Source organism: Pocillopora verrucosa, chromosome 3 (genome assembly GCF_036669915.1).
Source record: "Pocillopora verrucosa isolate sample1 chromosome 3, ASM3666991v2, whole genome shotgun sequence".
NCBI lineage: Eukaryota > Metazoa > Cnidaria > Anthozoa > Scleractinia > Pocilloporidae > Pocillopora > Pocillopora verrucosa.
Window position 1 is genome coordinate 17097864 of NC_089314.1, and position 25964 is coordinate 17123827.

At 39.0% G+C, this 25964-nt stretch overlaps 3 protein-coding genes across 3 annotated transcripts; 2 read left to right on the plus strand and 1 right to left on the minus strand.

Moving 5' to 3' along the window:
- Positions 1-75: 75 nt before the first annotated feature.
- LOC131775432 (L-fucose kinase) lies at positions 76-15355 on the plus strand. Its single transcript, XM_059091541.2, has 29 exons — positions 76-186; positions 976-1127; positions 2134-2184; positions 2574-2711; positions 2849-2921; positions 3177-3277; positions 3863-3943; positions 4536-4655; positions 4967-5165; positions 5465-5601; positions 6076-6189; positions 6548-6607; positions 6875-7000; positions 7125-7223; positions 7659-7807; positions 8323-8537; positions 8948-9096; positions 9327-9388; positions 9769-9853; positions 9967-10030; positions 10803-10900; positions 11297-11331; positions 11689-11789; positions 12423-12874; positions 13134-13233; positions 13394-13459; positions 13770-13826; positions 14265-14365; positions 14589-15355. The coding sequence occupies exons 1-29, from the start codon at positions 96-98 to the stop codon at positions 14670-14672; spliced, it is 3360 nt and encodes a 1119-aa protein (XP_058947524.2). The 5' UTR covers positions 76-95; the 3' UTR covers positions 14673-15355.
- Positions 15356-15907: 552 nt separating this feature from the next.
- Positions 15908-19793, plus strand: LOC131775431 (kelch-like protein 17). The gene is made up of 2 exons (XM_059091540.2): positions 15908-17678; positions 18619-19793. The coding sequence occupies exons 1-2, from the start codon at positions 16214-16216 to the stop codon at positions 18900-18902; spliced, it is 1749 nt and encodes a 582-aa protein (XP_058947523.2). The 5' UTR covers positions 15908-16213; the 3' UTR covers positions 18903-19793.
- Positions 19794-19825: 32 nt separating this feature from the next.
- Positions 19826-24472, minus strand: LOC131775423 (tripartite motif-containing protein 2). The gene is made up of 2 exons (XM_066163938.1): positions 24343-24472; positions 19826-22712 (listed from the first exon to the last, which is right to left on the minus strand). Exons 1-2 carry the CDS (start codon positions 24452-24454, stop codon positions 21163-21165), a joined length of 1662 nt encoding a protein of 553 aa, XP_066020035.1. The 5' UTR covers positions 24455-24472; the 3' UTR covers positions 19826-21162.
- Between the last annotated feature and the right edge of the window lie 1492 nt (positions 24473-25964).

Genomic DNA, 25964 nt, shown 5'->3' on the forward strand with positions numbered 1-25964 from the left:
ATTTCCTCCCGAATTTTAGTGCTATCTCCCCGGTTCCTTCCCCGTGCATCAGTGTAAATTCGAACCCAGGCCTAACGAGTAGGCGCTAGGGAGTAATGGCTACTGCAGGTGGTGAAGCACGGAAGCAATGGACGGCAATCGTCTTGACTTGTCAAAGCAAAACCGGTGCTCACATCTACCAGAAAGGTAGTTCATGCAATATTGTATACAGTTGTTTTATTTCTGGAGCTGGGTAATGAGACAGGCGGGTTGATGCAAACCAAGCAACGTTGGCGTGACTTGTCGGAGAGTAAGACATGATAGAGTTCACAACACTTATTTCAGTTCGTCTCCATTTTTAATGGTCTTTAATAGTCATTATTCAATTAATTTCACTCAGGAGGGGAATTGAAATCTGACGCTTTCGTGGTTCCAATTTATCTCTGAATGCATATCATCGATCTGATATGTGTTTGTTGGTGAATTTTGAGGTCTTTCGATATTGTACTGTAGATATTAGTCATGTCCTGCTGAAAACCAGCTGGATTTATGAGTTTTAATGCAAATGAATGAACGAATAACTTAATTTTCCGAGGGTGACACATTAAAGTTAAGAACTGGTAAACTTGTGGCCCTCCCTTAAGATATGAAAGTAAAGTCACAGTTTAATTTAGTTTACCTCTGGACACTACTGCAACAAATGAACTGAAACTGAGAAAAAACAGCTTTGCATAAGATTCGCCAGTAGAGAGGAAAAAATATCCTCACGTCCACTTGATCCTAAAACCCCTTAATAATGAAAAATTTTTTGTGAATCATACAGGTGTTTGATAGTGTCAGATTTTTTTTCAGGCCTCTCTCTAAAAGCAGAATTGATTATACCATGTTGAAATTGAATGTTAGTCTATTGGTGTATGGTTGAAGCCCTAATCAGAAGGCCTGGGGACTAAAAGAGCAAGATATGTTTGTAAAAGACAGAAACTTTTTTCTCACCAGAACTTGAAATTCACCAGAATAAAGGTTTCCTTGATAAAGATGTACTGCTTCTAACCTTGGAAGATCCTAAGGCTCGTATAGGAAGTGGTGGGGCCACCATAAATGCATTGCTTGTTGTTACTGAACATCTGAGTGCAAAAGCCGGTTATGAGGTACAAATATTTACCTGTATAGCACCTTTCTTAAATAATAACTAAACCTTACATCTATATTTTGGAGATTCTGGCTTTAAGGCCTACATGTACATGTATGAAATCTAAACTTCAGAGCTCAATTATTATCCACCACCAAGTGAGTCAAGCTTAATTGCTCTGATAATCATTTAACGGGATAAGTGATAAGAGAAAACTTATATGTGAGATGACTAACTTTCATTGAACATGCAGCATCAACCAAGGCTATCTATAATACCCTTGATGGCATCAGATTATCACGTTCCTTAATTGTGTGCTTTCTTCCGCGTATTCCATTTGCACATTCCATAACACTGGAATTATCATAACAACTCGGGTATTGTAAAGACTTATTTGTATTAATTTTGTAATCCTTTTTTTTCTTGTCTGTCTGCAAATTTTTTGTATCCTCCATAGGTAATGTGGTAATTATGATTCATTAAAAATTAGTTTAGTGACTGCTGGTACATTACGGAATCGCACCCATTGAAAAATGTCGCACGGGAAAATGCAAATAAGCTAGAAAAGAGAAAGAGAGCATGCGTAACTTCACGCAGGCCTGTCAATCCGACTATCAATCATGTAATCTCCCATGTACGCCATGTTTGCATGTATTGTTTCTTGCTCAGACAACCAAAACATAGCGCTATTCATTGAAGAAGAATAGACCTAATTATTAGTGTTATCTTGATTAGGCCATATTATTTAAAAATCAGTCAGATGTAAAATTAAATTACCTTTTAAATGTCGGGTTTTTAATTTGTGTTAAGACTGAAATACAGCAGATTTTTGAGGTTTGACCATCAATTTTGCCATGAAAGCAAAATAACATTACAGAAATATTCCTTTTTAGCCTGTTATTACCATCAGTTTCAGATAACACGTTGGTAAAGTCTAATTACTTTTTGGAAAACTTAAGTATACGCTGTAAATTCCTGCTCCTTTTAAGTAGCTGTTTACTGATTAATTGTTATTTATTTTTTAGACTTTGACTCTAAGTGTCTTAGACAATGCCAACATTCTTATTATGCACATGGTGGGTACTTAATTTACTTCATATCTTTTTAATTCAGAAATTTGTAGGTTAAAGTGAATTCACTTGTTTCTTCAGATGACTGGTTGGACCCTGTTACTTCTGAGTCAGATCACATAATCAATGCATTGAAACATGTTAGAATCAAGTAGTTTTTACTTATCTACTAATGAAGTTGTGTATTCATGTAGGTATTGTGTCGTGGCAGAATTTTATCCTTTTGTTTTTACAATTCTTTCAACTTACAAGTACATAAATTTGATATTTAATAAAGTCATAATTCATTGGTTGCAAGAATCTAATATTCAATTTCAATTAAAGTAATAATTGTTTTCCTCTGCTATTATAGATAACTGTTGACTCGAGATGTAAAAAATATGTTTGGTCTCTAGGGTCGAGACTTTCCTTTCAGTTCTTGTGGACGGTTCTTCAATACTTTACCAGGCAAACACACAGAAGAATCCAAAGAGCATCTATGTGACTGCATTGTCTCAAACTTTGACCTTCTGCTTGACGTTGTCTCCCACAAGGTATATTTATTAGGAATCATCCTATATCTATACTTAGATCAAGTTAGGAGTGATTAGCTTCTTATTTCTCCTTATAATATGATATATAGTTAAGAAGTTAGCTTGTAAACAAATGAATATTTAAAATTTCTTTTCAGTTGTCAGTGAATGCTCCCCCTGGAGTGTGGGTCTGCAGCACAGATATGATGTTGACTGTCTCACCTGATACAAGTATGAAATCATTTGGTTTTTTGCTGAATTAGGGAGCAAGCTTGCTTTCATCATCATTATCATCATTACCATCATACCACCATCATCATAGTCATTTTTTGATTATCTTGTTTGACAATGTCACCTTCTTATTATTGAGTATTGTCACTTTTATCACTCTAATGCCAAAATTATAATCAGGTTAATGTGTATTGTCAGTATTAATTGTTTGTTTGGCATTGTTGTTATCTTTCAATTCTTTCAATTGATGCCTAGGGATAAACTGGAAGCAGTTTTCAGATGGTATTGCAATGCTGCTGTTTCATGGAGATGTTGAATATGCAAAAGACCATGGTGTTGTGAAGCTTGGAGATGAGGTATATTGATGAAGGCTAGGGATACACTTGTTTCCTGGCTTGTAATTTTTTAATAAATTGTAGTTTGATTGTTTTCACTCATTAAGCAGGTTGGAATGTGGCAGGGTTAGACTTGCTGGGACAGAAAGAGATCACTCACAATGCATTCTCTGCAAATAGTGTGATGGGTATAATTGAGTGTTATGGTATAATTTAACCCACAGAAAGAACAGTTTACTCCGACAAACCAAACAGTAACATATAATACTCGTACTAAGGATTGACTCCTAAAGGCAATACAGCCATTATGCATAGTTAACTTACTGAAGCTCACTACAAACTATAACTTAGCTCACCACTGACACAATCTCACCATTCTGTCCTCTCTACACAGTAATCCAATGCTCTCCCTATTAAGCTTAGTGCTAAGCCCAGCTTTTGATCATTCATGAATGTTTTCATGACTGCACTATATTAATCCCAGTCAGTTGAATTAACTATGAATGCCATCTTTTTATTAGAGATTTGTGTTTCATGGAAAGAAATGCTTTCTTTCCTTTTTTTTTTACTGGTTGAACCATTTATTTCTAACTTTTTCATTTGCAGGGCAGAGTTCAAGACATCATCTTCAGAGGAACTTCTGACATAATAAAAACCTGCACACTTGAAAATGGCAAAGTTCCCTTGGTAAATAAATATTTATATAGCGCATATTCATGTAGGCTACATTTACTTTTAATATTGTGTTGGTCTAAACCTCTTTGGACCAAACCATCTGCTGTCTCTTATAGTTGCAACAATCAATGTCACATATCTTCCTTTGATCAGAGTGAACTATTATATGCAGCCAATTCCAATTATAGAAACTTACTCCAGGAGGTATCTATAGCTACTTACTAAATGGGTTGTTCCAAATCTGAGCACTCTGAGTGAGTAAAGGGGTTGGGTTTTTTTGTGCTTGATTTTGTAGTGTCAGTCCATTTGACAATAAGGTTCTAAAATATAATTTTCACAAGAATCCTCCCCCTCCCCCCCCCCCCCCCACACAAGATCTTATTAGCAATTTTATAATGTTTTTTTGGATAATTTGATATTGGATCAACTAATAACTCCATAATTAATACTTTCTTTATTTTCAACACATGTCTGCTTGATATTGTTTTGATTTTGTGAGGAGAAATTCTGTTTTGGTTACTCGTTGTGGGAATTGAATGGTATTCCTCAGAGTTGCATTACTTTTGATTTTAATTATCCCCCAATTGATTTGTTCCTTTTACAGGTCAGTGGTGTAGTTTACATTAATATCCCAGTAGCTGAGAAAATACTAAGTTTCCATGTGTATGCACCTCTTGATGCCTGTACTTATTATGGACTTGACACTGGAGCAGAACCCATACAGGTATGAAATTAGGGGGTAGGTTTCCAAACAAACTGTGGTGCTGCATTAGGAGGGGTTTCAAAAAATAATTCGGTTTTGTCAGCTGAGTTGATAGTGTAAATTAGCCACCTTAAAGAGTTTCTGAAGCTAACATTTCAAGTATAATCCCTTCAGGGCTAATAGAGGAATTGTGAAGAGTGTAATACTAATTTGTGTTGTTACCAAATTTCACACTGAGCATTTGTACTATGGAAATGAGTGGCCTATAATTAAATGTTCTGTCAATAAAGGTGTTATTATCATGACATTGATAATCCTTTGCGCTTTAATAGCTGTCCCTGTTCTTTGACATTCTTCTGAGTCTGGCTGAGGATGTTACTGAGTCTGACTTTGTTTGTGGTGAAAGAAGTGGATCATATGGCCACAGTACTTCCATGGGGACAGAATGCAGCTCCAAGGATGAAATGGCACTAATGAGAGGTGCAAGAGCTAAGCTGTGGAAGATTCTGAGAGGAGTCTCCTTGAAAGGAGGTACTTTATAATTGACCTGTCGATTACCCATGTTGACAATATTCATAATCAGGCTTTGACTACAAGAAATTAACTGTGAACGAGTAGATGTACAGTGTACCAGGGGCAGAACATGCTTACAGGGCCCCATGTAAGTCCCATTTCATCTTACACATTAGAGCCCCTTTTGGGGGGTAATAGGTTCATCTACACGTCAAAGCCCCATATTTCAGCACCTTTTCCATTTATATATGGAAATTTCAGTTTGTGAAACTTTGGTTTTTATTGGAAACAATAAATGTTGTTCCGTTTTCATTAAGTTGTCATCGAAAAGGGTGAGTTTGACTACATGCAGCCATCAGCGGAATGCTATAGGAGACAGATGCGTGGAAGCATTACCAGTTCTACGACTGGCCCATTTGAACTCTGCGTGCACACCCATGTCTGTTTCCACAAGGTACAATTTCATCAAATAGATCCTTTACAATGTGTAAGTTGTGGCGTCAGAGCTTTTTTGCGATTTTCTGTTCAGCAGCAAAACGATAACAAGAAAAAGAAGCTTTTTCTTCATTCTTTTACATTTCCCCAGGCCTTCGCGCGGCTCACGCTTTTCACCCATCAACTCCAAGAGTGATAAGCTTGTAGTTTTTCCTAACGGTGTCAGCCCTGAATCAAACATTAAGGTCGTGACAAAAAAAAGGAAATGATCGTAGACTCAAGAAGCCCTTGATTGTAAGAGGCAAATGTAGGTACCATGAGAAATGTATACAGAGCAGTATGGAGAACTTGCATACTGATGTTATGGTCTAAAAAGTTAAAGAAATTTAAAGGTGGTGTTACAAGATTACAAATTATCTATTGAGAAAATATCGTGTACGGTCCAATTTGTTTCCCCCTCCTAGACTCTTTACTTTTCTTTTCTTGGTTACAGAACAACCAAGGCGTAACTCCGAATGTGGATCTTTCTTCTGTCGTCGTGAATTCTATCATTGAAGGCGGGGTCAACGTCGGGAAAGAGTCTGTTGTATCTCACTGTCACTTACAGGTACATGCATGTCTGTAATCTTTTTTCAAATTTCTAAAATGCGGTAGGGAAAAATAACACAAGGAGTCATAGTAAATACAAGTAAACCGCCTAAAGTGTGGGAAACGTGGGTGAACAAGTCATGATTGATTATTAACATAGCTTTTCCATTTTTTTTTTTGGTGGGGGGGGGGGGAGGGGGGGCGGGTGTTGATGCATGTTTTCTTGACCAATCAAAGAGCGGAGAATATCAAAACCAATGTAATCGTGGACTTCTTTCTTGATTCTTCTTCCAATACTTTACCTTTTTTTTCTGTCTTTGAGTTTTATTTTCTGATACTTTGTCCCAGTTTTAATTACAAGTCCATTTGCACTTTAGGGAAATTTAGGCTTTGGATCGGGATCAGTGTTGGCAGGAATTGCTGCGTCTGACTTTAAGGTCAGTGTTACAATATGTTAACTGTACACGAAAGAAAAATGTTTCGAATAACGAAGTTGTGTGAAAGCGACTTTACGGTTACCCACATAACCGCGGGACCGAGAGGACTGGGTTCCAGACCTTGTTGCATCATTGTTATGTGTTCTTGGAGAAGACGCAGTACATCTCCCAGCGCCTCTCTCTTTACTCAGGGATAAAAATGAGTCAGTGCAAGCTGTCAAAGAAAGCTGATGATATACCTCAATTTTTTGCTCCCTCCTCTTACAGAGCCTTCCTCCAGGGACTGTTCTTCATGATGATTTGTGTATTCTGGGTTACAAGGTGTCTCTACCAGGTTTGAGAGGAGAATCCCAGAGGGTTCTAGTGGTGTTTGGTATTCATGATGAGCTTCAGGTGAGAAATGTGTCATCCCAGCGGAGTGTGTGGCCGTCCCCTTCCCCTCTACTGTTCCCGTGTAGTCTGTGCCACTCTTAAAAGCTCTTTTTGATATGCGACTTAATCAATTATGATATTTCAGATACCTGCTTCATCGCCTAACAGTTCATATTGCAACAAGCCTTGGAAAGTGTTGTTTGGAGGAACAGGAATCAACCCTGAGGAAGTCTGGATCGGTGTGGTACGAGATCACGTTAAGCATTGGCTATTTCACATGAATAAGTGGACATTTTTACTTCACCTTTTCACCGTTTTGGTATTCAGATTCCAGAATCAAACATATCGTAAAACTCATGGTCGAACAAAGTGGAAAATTCGTATAAAATACGATTTTATGGGAAGGATAAATTGATGTACAGTAGCCTTCAAATCATTACTCAACTTTCGTCTGACAGCTTACGAGCTAAGGAGTGTTTCCCTCACTCGTCGGAATAAAGGAAGCAATGAAAATAAGTTTTCAGACGTATATCCCTTGCTGTCTGTGAGTATCTTCCCCATAATTCCATGAATAGTCATTAGATAAGGGCTAGAATTCCGAAATAGGAATACATGTATCTTTTCGAAAGGTACTTCGTAAACTTATACAAAAGTGAATATGCTCCTCTTAATTCTTCAGCCAGAAGAGCAGAGAAGTCTCTACAATGCCAAGCTGTTTCCAGTCGTTCGCCCGTTTGACGTTCTGCTGGAAGATGCTGGTAAAGATGACATGCTTTGGCTGGCGAGCACTGGAGTTTCAGACATTCCTGATCGACAAGTACTGAACAGGTGGGTTGTTGACTCGCGGTGCATCCTTAGATTTATAAGGAAGGTAACATCTAGAGGTGAGAGGTTTTGAAAAATGAAAGAGATGGTTACCAGATGCCTTTTTGGGGGGAGGGGGGTGCATCACAAGTAAGGCTTAAGAGGCCTAAAAGAGTTAGACCTTATATCACATCTACTTTAGTCAGAGGCTTCAATAACAGCCGGTTACCGGTGGTTTATCACTACTTTCCGCACTCTGTTTAGCCTGCGAGCATACTCTACAGCCGCCTATGGAAAAAGGTTATTGACACCCCTGTTTAGGTGCGAATCTAACTGCAATTATCTTTTATTAGGAAGATTTTAAGTTATGTGGGATCGGCTGGCGATAAGAGACGTTTCTCTTCACTGATTTCTGATATGAGGAATAGCTTCAGATATATCGCAATTTCCTTTAATATGATGCATTCTTGTGAAAGGTTACAGAACTATAAAACACTTTCTCTTCTCAAAACTGGTCTTGGTATTTGTTTGTATATCAGGTGGCGTTCGTCGCTGCGGTTATCGTTAAAGGACATTTTAAATGCCGTCGATATGAGTGCAGAGTTTGCTTGGAGAAAAAAACTCTGGTTTGAAATTGGAAAAACTGAGGCGGAGGAAACGTTGAAGAATTGTGAGAGCAACTGTCTTGTTCCATTCTTCAAAAGTTGTGGGAAAGAAGGATTTGCAATGCAGATATTGGAAGTTCTGGATGAAGGTACACATAACTTAATCTTCAGCTTATGGCCAAGTGCAGCTTGGAGTGTCCAAAGATGCATGTGATCCTTCCTCCAGGTTATAAAAGTAATGTTTTATACTGAAAGTGATGAAACATTGTGATATACGGTGTTCTGAAAACTTTTTCTAATTTTAAAACTGTTCACATACTCCCAACTTGGAGCGATCTGTTGTTGCTGTTTTTTGGTGAATGAAAATAGAAAACTCCAAGATGACCGATCAAACTTCTGCGTTTTCGAAACTTGTGTAGTCCTCCAACTGACTCTGTTAACATAATTTTCTGGAAAAGGATCTCAAAGTAAAGATGCTTCCTGTTAACTCGTTCGTGTCGCCTAATTTTCTAACAGAGCGATTACTGACTTCAATTATTTTATTGTTTCTATTCCCCAGTTGCGTCGAGCGCCACTTCCCCAGGCGTGGCTGCACGAACTCTGGCCTGTATTGCTGACGTCTTGGGTGCAATGGCAGGAGAGAGGGCTGGATTGAGAAGTGGACCGGCCCGCAATGAATCCTGGATGTACGCCTTTGAACTCCTTGATGTATGTGTAATGAATAATATCCTCTGCCAGTCCAACGCTGTGTTGAAACTACACCGTAAATTAAGCAATGAAGGCTTAACTATATACCCTGAAGATCGTCATGTGACTAAATTAACTTACGCTGTGTATTCTTGTCATTTTTACTGAGTCAGCGTCAACGAAAAAGTTTGATATTTTTTTGGCGATGTTTCAGCAATATCGGAAACGTATCTCTTTTTTTTCACGTACAGAAAGGAGAAATCTCATTAGGAATAAAAGCTCTTGCCCGAGAACGATCAAAATGGCTTGACAGGTAAATTTACAACATAATAATATGAAGGATATATCCTGTATTGTAAAGTGGAGATGTTTATGCAAGATAGCAAATTTGAGTTGGTTCGTCAAATGAGCAAAGAAACGAACAAGTTAAAAAACAGACCTTAAAACAAAAACAAGACAAAGAACAAAAACTAAAATAAAAGCAAACCTCCTTCGTAGTTTTAATGAGAACTCCAACCCCCGATTTTCCCACTTTGCGTTCGATGCTGTACCGATGAGCTACAGAGAACTCATTGGCGAGTTAGGCTGTTATAAGGCCCCTATGTCATAGGCATCTTGCATGCCGCTTTGATTTGCAATTTGGAAAGCGTTGATTTTGCAAATTATCTGTCCTGACCACTTTATTTTGATCAGACCTCATTTGCTGATACGAGCGGCGCGGCATTACGAGGGGGCCGAGCAAGTGTTGAGAAGAAGAGCAGTTCTCACGGCCAGACAGGTGTGTTACTCAACCCCTTATTAATAGAAGAAAGTAGGTTAAAATGCCCCGAAACTCAAGTATAATTTATGTTCGAAATCTAACTTTTTTCCTTTTTTTCCTTTTTGTGTCAGTTTTTCCAGACGGAATGCTGCGAACCTGTTCCTAAGGGACACTGGGTTATTGCAGAGGCACCAGGTATGCGAAGCTTTCATTTAGGTATTCCCGACGTCAGCTGTTGTTATGCTTTCTCCTGGATGCCTTTTTTTGTCCCTCTTTGGTCTCCTCTTTGTGCCCGTAACCATCTGTTGACTACGTTTAAAATCTCTAGGAAAGACGTGCTTTCCCAAACGAAATTCTAATCACTAATCACGGGAGACTAATTTTAAGCCAGATGTTCATTTTGCTATGCATCATGAGATGAAGGGTGAAGGGTCTGAACCGGGTAGTATTTGCAGTAATCATGGTGTTAAAATGCAGGGGCGGATCTTGAAAAGAACCATGGCTCTAGGCAGTAACCGTCAGTGCCATTTTGAAAACCTACGCATAGGTTACTCTCAAATTGAAACTTATTGTTCTCAAAGGCCTTTGTATTTTGACTATTTTGGGCGATGGCCGCTTAGAAAAACGGTGTTCTTTTTAATGTAACGTCGACTCAGACCTGTTCTTTTATTGGTTGATAGTCTGTGAGCAGGCGCTTGGGCACGAGCGTGTCTTCGCACACGGAAAAGTATGAGGCCTTGAACAACGTAAGTCGAAGAGAGGTCTGTAAGGGGTCTGGCACTGCTAATGTTATCATGCCAGATCCCGAAAACCTCTCCCCGTTTCGTCTCAAATCTTCCCGCCAGCGGAGAAACGCGCATTCTGCAGCGCTTGTAATGAGGGCCTTCTCGCATGCTAATTGGTTGAAAAATGATCGGCAGCCCGAAGTGGCAGTTCTTTACTGACTGCGAGACATTTCTTTTAATAGCGCGAATAGACCTCTCAGGAGGATGGAGTGATACGCCTCCAATTACCTACGAACAGGGAGGAGCGGTGCTGAATGTTGCAGTTAAACTAAATGGACAGGTTGGGTTTTCTTTTACCGCTGTATAGTTTTTAATATAGTATTTTAAGTCCCTCGTCATTCGATAGGTTAAGTGAAGGGGCTCAATGGGAATGTAAATGTTGGTAGCTAATAATTTGGAAACAATCCCGCGTGTTGACAGGGAATTGTAACTACTCCTTCGCAGGAACCCTCCCCCACCCCCTCTTCCCTTTCCCTAGTGTATCTTTCGGCTTTCTTAGAAGTTCGTTGGTGCCCAGGTATTCTCCCAGGTGGAGAGATGGGTTCTTAGAGAGAAGTCTGTTATATAAGAACAAAGCACAATGAACCGGACGAGACTCGAACCAACCCAACGCGTTTAAATATGAGGCTTCTGCGGTTTTCCTTTAGTTTAATGGGTAATTGTTTTTTTTTTTCAGAAAGTCACAAAGGTTAAAGTGCGGAAGATAAGCAAGTGAGTCAGTAAAACAATCCAAATGCATTTATCTTTGGGTCTCCGAAGCAAATTTGCTTGTTGTTAATCCTGTCTTCTGTCTGTATACTGTACAATTTCAGTATAGTATAGTACAGTATAGGTAGTGGAGGCAATGTCATAACTTTTTAGCTGTCAATTTGTCCCCTTCCCTGTGCATACTTTTCCTTCGCATCCAAGCCTGAATTTTTGACAATGTAAATGCTTTTGCTTGTTTGAAGGGAATTGTTTTGGATCCATTCTTTTTGTCAAGATGTGAAAATGCAGAGTTTAATTTGACAATTACAACAATAAATTGTTTCGATCAGCGCGATTCAATTTATTTATTTCAATCTTTAGGCTTGAAATTGTTCTGGTGATCCATTCAGGAGAACACAGTGTTCGAGTCGTTTGCAGTGAATTAATGCATTTAGAAAACTACACCCAGCCAAATGCCCCAGGTATGATGTCATCTGCTTAGTAAAAGGTGATAAAAAATCGTGCTAGGGTATGCACGTAATATTTCAGGAGTATAAATCTTGAGACCATCATCAAAAGAAAAGTAAAGTTAGGACAACTGCTGGAACAAGTCCCAATCTCGATGTTTAAAAATGTAAGTGTAAAGTATTAGATGTCATTTCAGGGCTACTGAGAAAAATTTCCTAATGCCTTTTTTTTTTTAATAATATCACATGAGTTGATTCACTTAAATACACTGGGTGAGGCCATGATTACCCAGTCTCCTGAACTAGAGGCTCCCGATACACGTGATTGAATTGTGGCACGTTGTCTTTGAGGTCGACTAGTAAACGCTGGATTTTCAGATATCCAAACTGAAATAAGAGGCGATCGAAACGACCGTTGGTTTTCGTTTTTTGGAAATGGACCGTTTAACTGCACAAAGTTCGGCTTCTTAGACCCACCAGTATTTCACCCCTAAACGAGTTGGACCTTGAGTAATGTACTTATTTAGTGCGAACAGAAATGTTTTTTTTTTTCAAGCTTTGTCAATTATTTTGTTTTTGATCTTTTTATCCATAGCTTTCTAACAATATGAATTTGTTTGTTTCCTTTCTTTGTTTTTTTGTCCTTAGGCGCCCTCTTGAAAGCTTGTTTTTGTTTACTCGATATCGTAATTCTTCCCTCGAGCGAAAAATTATCCGAACAGTTGAACAGAAAATATCAAGCCGGCTTTGAGCTTCACACCTGGTCGACCGCTCCTCAAGGAAGTGGCCTGGGCACAAGTAGTATTTTGGCAGGAGTTATCCTGGCTGCGCTTTTACGCGTAACTGACCGCACAGCCAGCATGGATTCACTGATTCACGCCGTGATGATCGTGGAACAGATGTTAACTACGGGCGGCGGCTGGCAAGACAATGTAGGGGGACTAAAACCAGGTTTCAAAATCGCTCGGTCTCAGGCTTCCCTACCTTTAAAAGTAGAAACGGAAAAAGTGGAGCTTAGTGGGAAGACCGTTGATGAAATCACAAAAAGATTGGTTTGTTTTTACTCAGGGAGGACACGGCTCGCCAAGAACTTGTTACAGGTAAGGAAGAGGTAACGGCCAATCAGAGGAAAGGCAACTATCATGAGGAGCTGATGAGAATTCATAGTTAAAAAAAAAGCAAACTGAAGCGCGGGAAAACGCAAATGGCCGGTCGCGACTGGTTGTAGTTTTGAATTTGATTGGTTGGGAGGAGTGCACATTTTCTATGCCAATCAGAGAGCAAATTGAAGCACTCCAATATTTAAGATCTCTCAATTTTTTTCTTTTTTTTTTTTAACTAACATTTTTCCCTTGAAAGAATGTCGTCAGGAACTGGTACGCAAGATTTTCACAGATTACAAACAACGCCAGAAACTTGATAAACAACGCGGAGGAGGCTGCAAAAGCGTTGAGGGAAGGTAGGTTTCTTTCATCCCCCTTGCTTCTGAAGTAATTTTGCTACAGGTCAGACTACGCCATCTCCCAAGGTCAAGAATAGCTGTGATAACTAGTTGTAGATCCCTTGCTTTGGCCTTATTATGCTCTTTCACTGTTAATTTTTTGTCAATTTCCTCGAAGGGAACATCGAGAAGTTTGGCGCCTGCTGGACATGTTATCGACACCAAAAAGCACTTATGGCACCTGGTGAGTCCGAGTAATGGCTGGATAGTTTTGAAAAAGTTTTTCTACAAACCTCTCCGGCTATGTGTTTGTATTTGTCCTGCTCAGCTGCATGGTTGTGACGTTATTTAGAAGGTACATTTACAGTGTGGGCCTGTGAAGATGCAATATTTCTTACCTCTTATAGCTTTTTCATGTCTCTAAATAATCATGTTGCAGAGAAAATTATAGATCAGTGCTAAATCATTGCGTGGCTAAACATTCAAACTTGTCGGAATACTTGTACTCATTCCGTCTTTGTTTTAATGGCTTAGTTGTATTGATTACTGCGTAGGTTCTGAACCAAAGGCAATCAAGGACTTACTAGAAGCAGTTGAACCCTTGAGCTATGGTATGTTGAAATTTCAGTGTGATTTTAATCTTCATTATCATAAAAATTACAATTTTCTCGATTGTGATTGGTTTTAAAAAACTCTTATTTTCCACTAATTCACTCGCCAATTTGTTATCGGACAGTTTGTTATCGGATAGTTCAATAAGCAAATCACATTCAAAGTTGTAGTTTATATCGACCAATCACAAACTTTGTCAGTCTTTTAATGCAAATTTTCCCTTTTCTTTCATAACTTGGCCATTCTTCTGTTCTCGGAAATTGTAATTTTATGATTAATTGTTAATAAGACTTCGTTTCGTCCAATTCGGTTTGCAATCATACTCGTGATAAACAAATCGGAGTCCCGCCGTGTGGTTGTCCGATCTTGTTATCACTCGTATGATTACAGACCGAATTGTTCAGTTATTTGCCTAAACTGTTGTTCTTCCCTTTCAGGGCAAGCAATGTCCGGAGCAGGAGGGGGTGGATTTATTTTTGTTCTCACCAAGGAACCGAACATGGTGGATAAAGTCAAAGCTGTCATCAAGAAAATGAAGGTTGGATCTTGTTTCTGTGCCTCTATCGCACAAGTTGAATTTACTAATATCCTTTTCTAATTTCCGATTGGACTCTAGACGGGAGAAAGCGTATTGTAAAGGAGATCAAAACCATTGTCATCTCTTGCATTTTTCAAGTTTCTGTCACATAAGTCTGGTTACATTTTTTCCTTTTAATTTGGGTCGTTAGTTTAATGATTATTTTGTGGTAAACGTCTTTTAGCCTTCCGACGAGACTGTCGCTTTCTATGACGTGAGCGTAGACTGGGAAGGACTGACCTTGAGAGTAGAAGAACCCTCACAGTGAACCATGGGAAGACGACTTTCGGAGCACCAAAGGAATGGTGGGAAGAGAAATCAATCAGATTTGGATTAAATGAGCATTGAATACAGCTCTATAGATTATGAAAGATTGCGATCTAACAGCTAGCACAGGACATGTAGGAAAGATAAACTAGTGTCGTCTTAAGGGGGTTGGCATAGCCTTGTGCAGTGTTATGGTTTTGACAACTTTTCCTGCTTTCATTAATGGTTGACGAGGACTGATCTCTGGAACGAAGTCCGGAATGTGGTCCGAATGTGCGCTGTGGATCGTTGACTGTTGATTTTGAACTGAGGACTTGTGCGAGATAGAAGTTTTTGAGCTATTTGTTAGGAAAAATATATTTTAAAAGATTCAAACTAAACGTTTTTGACATCATCAGGGCAGGGGCTCCTGATCAGGGTAAATTCTTGTAACAGCGCTGACAGGAAAAACTGAACATGTGATAAAACTAGCACAGCATTTCATTGAATCGTTGAGGAAAACGAAGCCTAACATTTTTGTGACGTTACATAATAAGTAGCGATGCGTTGACTGTGCTCCTAGGTAGAATACCTTGGTAATTTGAGATAAACGTTCAATGAAGATCTAAAGAAAACTACGGTGGTAACGAACGAAGCTCCGATAAATGTAAAGAGAATAATTCTCAATAAATTCAATCAAACGAATTTGAACTGTCTGTAGTGCAGTGTCTGTCGCCTTTGCATGCACGAGAGTAACTATGCTAGTCGCGCGTGTAGCTGCACCCCTTCCCCGCCAAGGAGTTTCTCCCTGGCGGGGGAGGATACAGCTATACTTACGCTATTCCGAAGCCTTTCGAAAACAAAGACGCAGAGGGTGCGAAACTAGTCGGCCGTCTGAAATTTCATAGTCCCTGATTGAGACAATTGGCGAGGCAGTACGCAGTCTATCTTAGTAAGAGTGGAAATTTAGTCACCTCCAGTAGCCAACCGTTGTTTAATCTCGTCACGCAATGCGCCCTTTCCACACTAGTCGATTGGGGAGAGAACGTGTTGCGTGACGAGAACAACAACGGTAAAGCAGACTCCCAGTAGCGTCAGTAGCACTGTCCTTTGTATTTTCGTAGAATTTTGTAATACCACGAGCTATCTTACTGTTTTCCAGTTGAACGCTGGAGCTATGAATAATGTAAACAAGCAAAGAGCCACCAGTTCAAAGTACGCTTTGTGATACGTGTAACTTGAGAGCCAATAGTTAGTGGGCATAGTTACTCTTGCCAAGGAATCACCTTTGAACATCGTTTAGAATTTAGCTTTTATGATTATGGCCGGCGCCAAATTTTGGCTTAAATTGGAATTTCCTAACTCGCCACGAAATAATTGCATTTCGACGTGTATCACCTGTTTGGGTTTCGCGCTAAATCTGTATGAGCCGGTTTGTATGTCTAAGAGAAACCTTGAATACAACAACAAAGTCGGGACGGTGAATTGTGAAGCGAACATATCCTCATAACCTCACGACTCTGGCTAAGTATTCTACTTCTTCAGCGATCTATACATTCAACCATGGAGCAAATCACTTCGAAACCGTTTGTTTACCACAACCGTGATAGTTTAGACGAAGCTTTCCAGTGCTTGGCTGAATTTCGTGACAACGGGCTTCTCTGTGATGTCCTATTATGCGTGGAAAATAGAGAAATTCCCGCTCATCGGGTGCTCCTGGCGGCCTCCAGTCCGTATTTTAAAGCCATGTTTCTTGGAAATCTCTCGGAGAGCAAACAGCATCGTGTTGCGCTCTACGAGATCGACGCATCGGCGATCGAAATGCTGGTAGAGTTTATTTACACTGGTGTGTTAAAAATAGAAAAAAGTAACGTGCATTCACTTTTATATGCGTCAGCTGTTCTCCAGTTTGAGAAGGTTAGAAAAGCTTGCTGTGAATTTCTTCTCAGTGCCTTAAATATCTACAACTGCTTGGGTATTCGATCACTTGCAGAAACTCTCTCTTGTCACGAACTTTTTGCGACAGCTCATCAATTTGTTGTTGATCACTTTGGAGACGTGGCAAAACACGACGAGTTCCTGAAACAGCCCTTTGAATCCTTAAAGTGTTTGTTAGATAGCAGGTTTCTTAATGCGTCAAGCGAAGACGAAGTGTTCAGCGGCGTTTTGAAATGGCTTAACTTCTCTCCAGTAAAGCGCCGAACATTCGCCTCCTCACTCATTAATCAATGCTGTTTGATGAAGATTTCGCCTGACTTTCTAAGGCGAATCCTAAGAGATTCCATTGTGGAAGCCAGTTGTGAATGCCGGAAGCTTATTTTAAAAGCACTAGAGACTGTGCAGTCTTCAAATTTACAAGATATTTATGAATTTCCTGGAATTTCACACCGTTCATTGCGAACTGGCCATGAAGTCATGCTGGCAATTGGAGGAGAATCAGACGGCATGACGTTAGACAGCTGTCAATGCTTCAATCCCAAGTGCAACAGCTGGACATGGGAAATCTCAGGGAGGTGTGGTGATCCCATGCCATTGGCGAACATTAATGATGGGCGCACTTTCATGGGCGTGACATCAAGTGGACACCATACCTATGTAGTTGGCGGCCATTCTTCCTGGAATATATTAGATTCAGTAGAACATTATGAATGGCCAGGAAATAAGTGGTGTCACTTATCACCACTGCACATGGAACGAATGGGAGCTAGTGCTGTCCTTCTAGATGCCCACCCTGTCATTCTAGGAGGTTATAACAGAACATCAGGGTATCTGTCATCTGTCGAGATGTATGACCCTCTGATTGACAACTGGACATTGGTTTCATCAATGAGATCAAGAAGGAGTTATCTTGGTGCTGTGGCAATAGGAAAAACAGTGTATGCCATTGGAGGATTTGGTGGAGAGTGTGGAAATCTCTCAAATGATTGGTTAATGTCAGTTGAGAAATTGGACTCTCAGAGTGGAGAATGGCTGTCTGTAACAATCATGTTACAACCAAGAGCTTATTTTGGTACAGTCCAGAAGGAAGGTATGGTGTAATAAGTAGATGTATTTCAATGATGTCTTCTATGATTTCTTGTTTCATCAAAATCATTACAAACGTGATTGGTGCATTAGCTGCTTTATTTTTCACTAATCATTCTGTAGAGCTGTAATTGGACAGTGTAATTGGACAGTTGGCTGTAATCGGACACCTATAATTGGACAGTTGAAGTGGCCAATCATACTAAGTCCACTCAACCAAATCCACCAGTCACAGAATTAATCACAATAACCACAGCAACAACCATTTATCCTAAAAAATTGAGGAAATTCCAAAATGGATAATTTTTTTACTTAAAATATTGTCTTTACCAAAGATATTTGACCTAAATGTATTTGTTGTTTTTGGAAATTGTAACAGTTTTGATTAATTGGTAACAGGACTTCTTGTTGTCCAATTCTGTCTGTAATCATATTTGTGATTGACAAATTGGACTCCCGCTTCGCAGTTGTCCCATTTTGTTAATCACTTGTATGATTACAATCTGAATTGGACTCCACTTGTTCCTATTACCAGTATAAAAAATTATCTAATGGCAAGAAGGTTGATAATACCTTTCAATTTTGTTTTTAATTTACTATTTGCCACATTTATTTTTTTATCCTGAAACTTAGAAAAAAGGGGCAAAATATGAAAGCAAGAGTGCAATCTCACATCAACCAACAAAACCCTAAACCTAGAGGAGGACAACATCTTGCAGCATAATTATTTAGGCATGGGCCAATAAACAAAACCCCTTACCCACTCCTCTGACTTCACCTTGTATACATGCTTACCTACCCACTCTAAATATACCTTGCTTGCATATGATTCTATTTAGTACACTGTATCTGTATTGTAGATTAACATTTATTTCCCTGAACATGTAAATGGATCCAGAGTTGTTCACAAGCAGTAATGACAATTCTAATGATGTTTTTTTCAGGTGTGGTGTATGTGATTGGAGGTTACAACCAGTCATGGTTAAATACAGCTGAAAGGTTTGATCCACGAGAAGGGAGATGGTACAATATTCCAGCCATGAAATCACCCAGAAGTAGTGCAGGTGCAAGTGTATTGGGAAATAATCTGTATATTGCTGGGGGATTTAATGGAGTGAGAAATTTGAATACAGTTGAGTGTTTTGACACAAGGGCTGGGAAATGGATGGATGCACCTTCAATGCAAAATACTAGGTATGGAATGGCACTAACTACTTTACAGATATGAACTCTTTTCAAAAATCGTAATCTGTAAGGAAATCACTTCTACTGTAATTCAAGAGACCTTCTGTTTGAGCAAACTAAATTGTAAAATATATGTCTGTAATGCTGTAAATATATGTCTGTTATGCTGTAACAACCATCGGAGTATTTGTCTCAAAGATCTAGATGTGAAAGCAAAATTAGAAAACTGAAGCCTAATATTCTTTTGTTTTTACATACTTTCCTTTTAAACAAATTGAAAATATAATTTTTTAGAGAAGTTTTGAAATGTTTTGGGTTGAATTTGTAACATATTTCTAAGGAAATGAGAGAATCCATTCTATTTGGTGATGTGAATTTAGCTATATTTCTTAGATTTCGGAGGCAGGGTTTATTCTAGAGCATGACTTTTCAGGATTTTTGCAATTTGAAAAGAAATGCAGCATAAAATTTATGACATAACTTCAATTGGGGCGCAGAAAAATTTGCACTTGGATAAGTACTATTTTAATACTGTATTTTTTAAATCATGTTTTCCAAATATAATTGACAACAAAATTGATATGAGAGCTGCTGTATACAGTAGTCTCTTACTGTCTCAGTTCCCTTTATTTTCTTTGTTGTATCACTGAGTATACTCCACAAGAATGATGAAACACTTTTTGGGACACCCTTTCTAGAAATTGGGCCCCTTGGAATTAAAGAATGGGACTAACTAGGCCATCTTTGACTAATTTCAAAAGTAAACACTCGATGTGAAATTGCATAATTTTGTTGACTATGGATATACAGAATCAAAGATTGGTCTCCATTCATAGAAAGATAAAATTGAGATAAGGTATATGTATATATTTTGTTTTGTTGGGAAATGATAATACAAAGTTAACAATCTGCTGCACTGGTTCATAGAGTTATTGTAAACATCAAATACATTTTTTTCTGTAGATATTCTTTTTTAAGGTATTTTATTGAAACAACATAATTATTAAGTATTTGAAGCATAGTTTGTTTGTCCTCCTAAAATGTAACACAATACCAAGTTTCTAAATCAAAATAAAGAATCTTAATAACTATCCCTGAATTTGTGATTTTTTTGCCTACAATTATTTACCATTATATTTTTACTGGATATATTTTTTTGGCTTGAGCAGCAAAAGAATGCCATATTGGCAAACTAGATAATTTCCTTTGCTATTATAGCATTGCAGATTACTGTCTCTTATACCAAAACAAAAAAGAAGCTAAAACCTAAAATTTGGAAAAACCCTGTTTAAAAACTACAGAATATCCTGATATGAATACATTTAAATTATATCAATTTCAAGCCTCTTGGTGCAGAATGTATCTTATTACTGCACCTTTAAAATTTACATGCAAACTACAGAGATGATGATCCAACCCAACTAAAAAGCATATTTTTCTTTCATTAACCTCACATTCACCCATTCATAGTTGAAATGTCTCTAAGACTCTTATTTTTCACCAAATAATCTACTGCTACTTCAAATATAAATATACAAAACAAATTTATCCATGCATAAACAAAATGCCAGTCATGCAAGTATCAGACTGAGTTTAAAGAGAAAAACTGTCTTTGTCTCTATACACTAGTAGGAAAGTAGGGATTTAACATTTTTCTCACTTTTGGCTGTTTAGTGCTGTCATTTATACAGTTCTTGTAAAGTGACACAAATAAAAATAACTGATCCTTCAGTTCTTACAGTTCTTGTAAAGTGACATAAATAAAAATAAAAATAAACAGATCCTTAAATAACTGATCCTTCAAACAGGCAAAATACAGTAGGACAAAATTTTTTTCTTTGATTACTTTTGCAGAATTTTTCTTTGGGTCCCTTCAAATAATCTTAATTAACCAGGCAAACACAGATCAGAGAATTTGCCTCCCAAGTCTTTCCTTTCTAGAAGTTGTGATGGGATCTTAGGAAAGGCAAGCTACATGTAGCCCAGCTGACAAGATCTTAATTTTTGTAACAGCATCTCTTTTACCAAGCTAGAAATTCCCTAGCTAATTAGAACAACCTTGTTGCTGGGCTCAAATGAAGAGGCCTGTACAAAGATTATTAGCCTATAAGGATCACCTCTCTCCAAGCTTAGTCTGTTGAGCAAGAAGAAAGAGATGAGGGTGCTGCATGAAAAGTTGGGGCAAGAGTAACACATTAGTGCTTTTCTTGTGGGTTTACATGTATTGTGTTTTTTGGTTCCCTCAAGCAACTAAGCTCATAAAGAGGCACACCTCACAGTCCAGTGTAAGAAATAATTCACCATCATCTGTATGACAGAATCTGGACACAGTGGCCATAATATGATGATACAGCTAACTTCTTTCCTTTCAGTAGATCAATTCCGACAGGTGTCTTCTTTGTTTCAAAATTTACAACATACGTACCATCCAGTTTAAATACATGGACACAGTTGTTTTCACTGTCACAGACCAGAATGCAATCATTTGCTCTATCCACTGCAATTCCTCTTGGGCACCTAAATTCACCAGTTCCAGGTCCAACCCTTCCAAACTGTCGAACATAAACACCATTGCGATCAAATACTTTTACACAGTTGTTACCTTTATCCGATGTGTAGAACTCTTCCTTGTGGTAGACAGTGCCCAACGGTGTGTCAAAGCCTTCAGGGCCATGCCCACCAAACTGATGAACAAATGTTCCATCCAGCAAAAATATCTGAACACGATTGTTCTCTGTATCTGTGACAATCACATTGTCATTTTCATCAACTGCAATACCCTCTGCCCATCCAAATTCTCCCTGATTGAAGCCTTTCTTGCCAAAAGTTGCAAGGAAATGGCCACTTTTGTCAAACACTTGTACTCTAAAATTCCTGCTGTCCATAACAAGGATTTTGTTACTTCTGGTGTATGCTATCCCAGTTGGACCCAAAAATTGACCCTCGCCATCCCCTTTTTTGCCAAATGTGAACAAGAACTTTCCTGTTTCATCAAATACTTCCACTCTGTTGTTAAAATAATCAGCCACAGCCAGTTCTCCATGTGCATTTGAAGCAATGCCCCCAGGATTTTTGAACTTACCCCTCCTAGAACCCTTCCGTCCAATTTTCTTAATGACCTTACCGATAGAGCTGATGTCAGAGACACCTAAGGGGCTGGTAGGAATTTTATCACTCATTTTTCTCCGCACCACACCAATGCATTGTTTTTCGAGGTTGATTTGTAACTCGTGGTTTGGGTGAAACTCTAGCTGTTCCTTACATTTCTGTTTAAGCTCTCCAGCATCTTCAAAATTCATCTGGCTTACTTCTTTCAGTTGTTGGGTGAGAACATCTGCCATCTCAGTCAATTCGTCAACATCTCCTTTCAGAAGAATTCCTTCAGCTGTCTCAAGACAAGCGGAAGAACTTGCTAGTAAACTGCTCAAGTTCTGTCTCTGATTCTGTAGCATCTTGTGCTTCTTCCCGTAAAAATCTTCAATATCCTCGCAAAGACTGCTCTCCTGGTTTCGAACCATCTCTACCACAATGTTGGCGGTTAAATGAATATCTTCTTTGGCTTTCTTCCAATCAGTTTCTAAGATATCTAAAGCTTGGTCTAGAATTGTTATCCTTGTCTGCATTTCGTTGATTACGGGCTTGCTATTGTCCACGGATCTCTGAATTTCCAATCGTTGTTGTCTGCCTGGAGTTATCTCCAAGAATTTTAGTAGGACATTGTTTGTTGGAAGATCATTTACACCTCCGGGAGGAACTTGTGAAACTCTCCTACATGTCGGGCAACGGATAATTTCAGGATTCATACGAGCCATGTTCTCCAGGCAAGCTTTGCAGACATTATGAGCACAGCTAGGCACAGGCGGCCCAAGCTCCAGCTGTGAGATGATCATCTTGCGCAATAACAGTCATGGCAGAATTATAAGAGTTTGTATGGGCATATTTACGACCGCTCTAAGGAATAAAAAATACGTCAAATTCTCAAAAAAAAAAACCTCACCTTACTTCCACAGTGTGTCGCTTGTTATCTGACCGCTTACTTTGATAAAAAGAGCCCATTTAAGCGAGTTGTTTATTTCGAGGTTTTCAACGTACATAAGAAAAGCCCAAGGCTGAACACTCCATTTCCGAACGCCTGATCCGAGAAGCGAAAAATCCAAGCTCAAAATGAACGGGCGCCCACAAATCCAACGCAGAATCCAAGCACATACACTGTAGTTTCATTAAAATTCACTAAAAACTCATTCTTCCCCTTGCAACCGACACTAAGCGGCAGTTTGCTTCAAAAATTTCCGGTTTAGAGGTTTCTAACAGCCCGCGGCCACATCAACCTTGACACACGACCGTTGAAAACCAGCTCGGTAACCCTACCTCCTTTTCGAACTGAGCCTCGCCGGGGACCATACCGTCAGTTATCGTCTATAAATTGTTTTAGAACCACGGGTCCCCTCAGTAGAAATCGATCAAGAGACTATTGTTTCGATCGGCCAATCGGCCAATGTGATTATTTTCGGAGTCAGAGGAAAATATTGGAAGGATTAGTTCCAGTATTCAATTTAGCTCTATCTGGACATACTTAGTTTAATGTTGCTAACAAGACAACTGTTATTTCGTTTCGTCCGCACGGATATCCAGCAACAATACTTACCACGATTTCCATTTCAGATACGAGTTCGAATTGATTATGTCCCTGCTGCAACCGTGGAATAGACTATTTTTTTACCGAGGACATTTTTTCTTTTGAAATTGAAAGGAAATTATCGAGATTTACGAGATCAGCTGTGCGGTTTGCAACTATGCCTGTAAATTATTTTGAATTTGTAAACATTTCCGGAGGCGAATTCGATTGGCCGATCGAAACAATAGCCTCTTGATCGATTTCTACTGAGGGGACCCGTGGTTCTAAAACAATTTATTGACGATAAGTGACGGTATGGTCCCCGGCAAAGCTCAGTTTGAAAAGGAGGTAGGGTTACCGAGCTGGTTTTCAACGGTCGTGTGTCAAGGTTGATGTGGCCGCGGGCTGTTAGAAACCTCTAAACTGGAAATTTTTGAAGCAAACTGCGACTTAGTGTCGGTTGCACGGGGAAGATTGAGTTTTTAGTGAATTGGAATGAAACTACAGTATATGTGCTTGGATTCTGCGTTGGATTTGTGGGCGCCCGGTCATTTTGAGCTTGGATTTTTCGCTTCTCGGATCAGGCGTTCGGAAATGGAGTGTTCAGCCTTGGGTTTTTCTTATGAACGTTGAAAACCTCGAAATGGACAACTCGCTAAGATGCGTTCTTTTCATCAAAGTAAGCGGTCATATAACAAGCGATACGCTGTGAAAGTAAGGTGAGGTATTTTTTTTGAGAATTTGACGTATTATTTTATACCTTAGAGCGGTCGTAAATATTCCCATACAAACTCTTATAATTCCGCCATGACTGTTATTGCGCAAGATGATCATCTCACAGCTGGAGCTTGGGCCGCCTGTGAGCTAGGAAGACATTTTGGTTCTTTGAGTTCTTCCAGACAAACAGGACAAGACAATTCTTCATTGAAGACTCGAGTGAGACGTGCTGAAACACTAGTTGCCGACGCAGCCGCTGCCATTTTGACAAAGTCCTTCCTTGAGTTAAAACAAGAGAGCACAAAGAAGAATTATGATCACGGCTGATGACAAACTGGCGATTTCGATTGAGCTTGCCAGCATTATCAAAAGGTCACTTATGCCACAACTGATCTACATCACTCAACGACACTCAGCAGATGTAACGGAAGCCGGTATAATCTTATGATGGAGGAGGAATGAGTTCTAGTTGTAGGAACGCCTGGTCGAAAATGGGAACAGGGATACCAAGCTACCAAAACTACCAAACTACGCTAATGCAAGAAGTAAACCTGCTAAGTCGTTTACTGATTTCGAGGTTTGCTTTCTCCTAAAATGATTAGGTGCTGAGAGGATCGTTAGCTACTAAAACGAAAAGTCCTATTAATGGGCAGAAATCGGTGGACACATGTCGTAATGTACTGTTGCTGATTTATTTTTATTTATAATCAAGCTTATGAATCTACCATCAACATTGATTTTTAAGGCACGATTCCAGTCAAAGGCAAGTCAGAGTGGAGCTTCTTATTCCAAACGTTGAAGCTTTCGCCTGTAAGCTACGCAGATATCTGTAACATGCACTTCAAAAAACAAAACAAAACAAAACGAAACAAAATATAGATTCTGCAACTGATTTTCAAGTTTGATATTCGGTTAGTAAGCATCTAAATTAATAAAAACTTACAGTATTTTGACTTGTTTATTTTTGTATTCCCGTGTTTTACTCGGTCGGAGCTTTTGTATTCATGCGCCATATTTTCGATTTTACTGGGAACCGAGGTCCAACAAATGAAATGTGTTTTATTCTTACACGATACAGTTACGACGACTCTTTCGACCATCTGGAACAACAACGAAAAAAGAGCATGGCAAACAAGTCCGTAACAGTTAGTAAATTGAATATGGATAAATAAAACCCCGGTGACCCTACCCTTGAGACTGATAAGTTGTGCTCTTGAGCAAATATTTTAGTCCATCAGATTTCTAGCGTGTATCTCCTTAAAGGAATTGATCCTACATATCAGTTATAAGCCATAACTTCTTTCTCGCTTTTCCAGCTTGACCTGCGGTGGATGTTACACGCATTATATGCAAAAACATCCTTGTTCACCGTCGTGAAACGAACTCGGTATTTACTACTATAGATTCCCACAAAATTTTAATACAATGTTAGAAGAAGACAGTTCTTGTAGAGTGAAATAATCTACTCCGATTGTACAGAAGTAAATTGGTGTTCAATTTTCCACAAATCATGTTGTCGTTACAGTTTTTACTCTGTTCTCTAAGAGAGATTATACTTCTTTCCCGGTTCTTCCTTTGCACAGCTGCGTTTCACGTCGAGAGTTGCTCAGTTTTCACAGCTAAGATCAACTTTTCATTAACCCTATCACCCGTGCGCCACTCACAAGTTGGGACAGAAAATGCTATTTGTTTGCATGCTGTCAGTCAGTTAACTTTCCCTGGTCAGTAAGTTTACTTTTGATTGGCAAAAATCAAACCGTAATAACCTCCGTT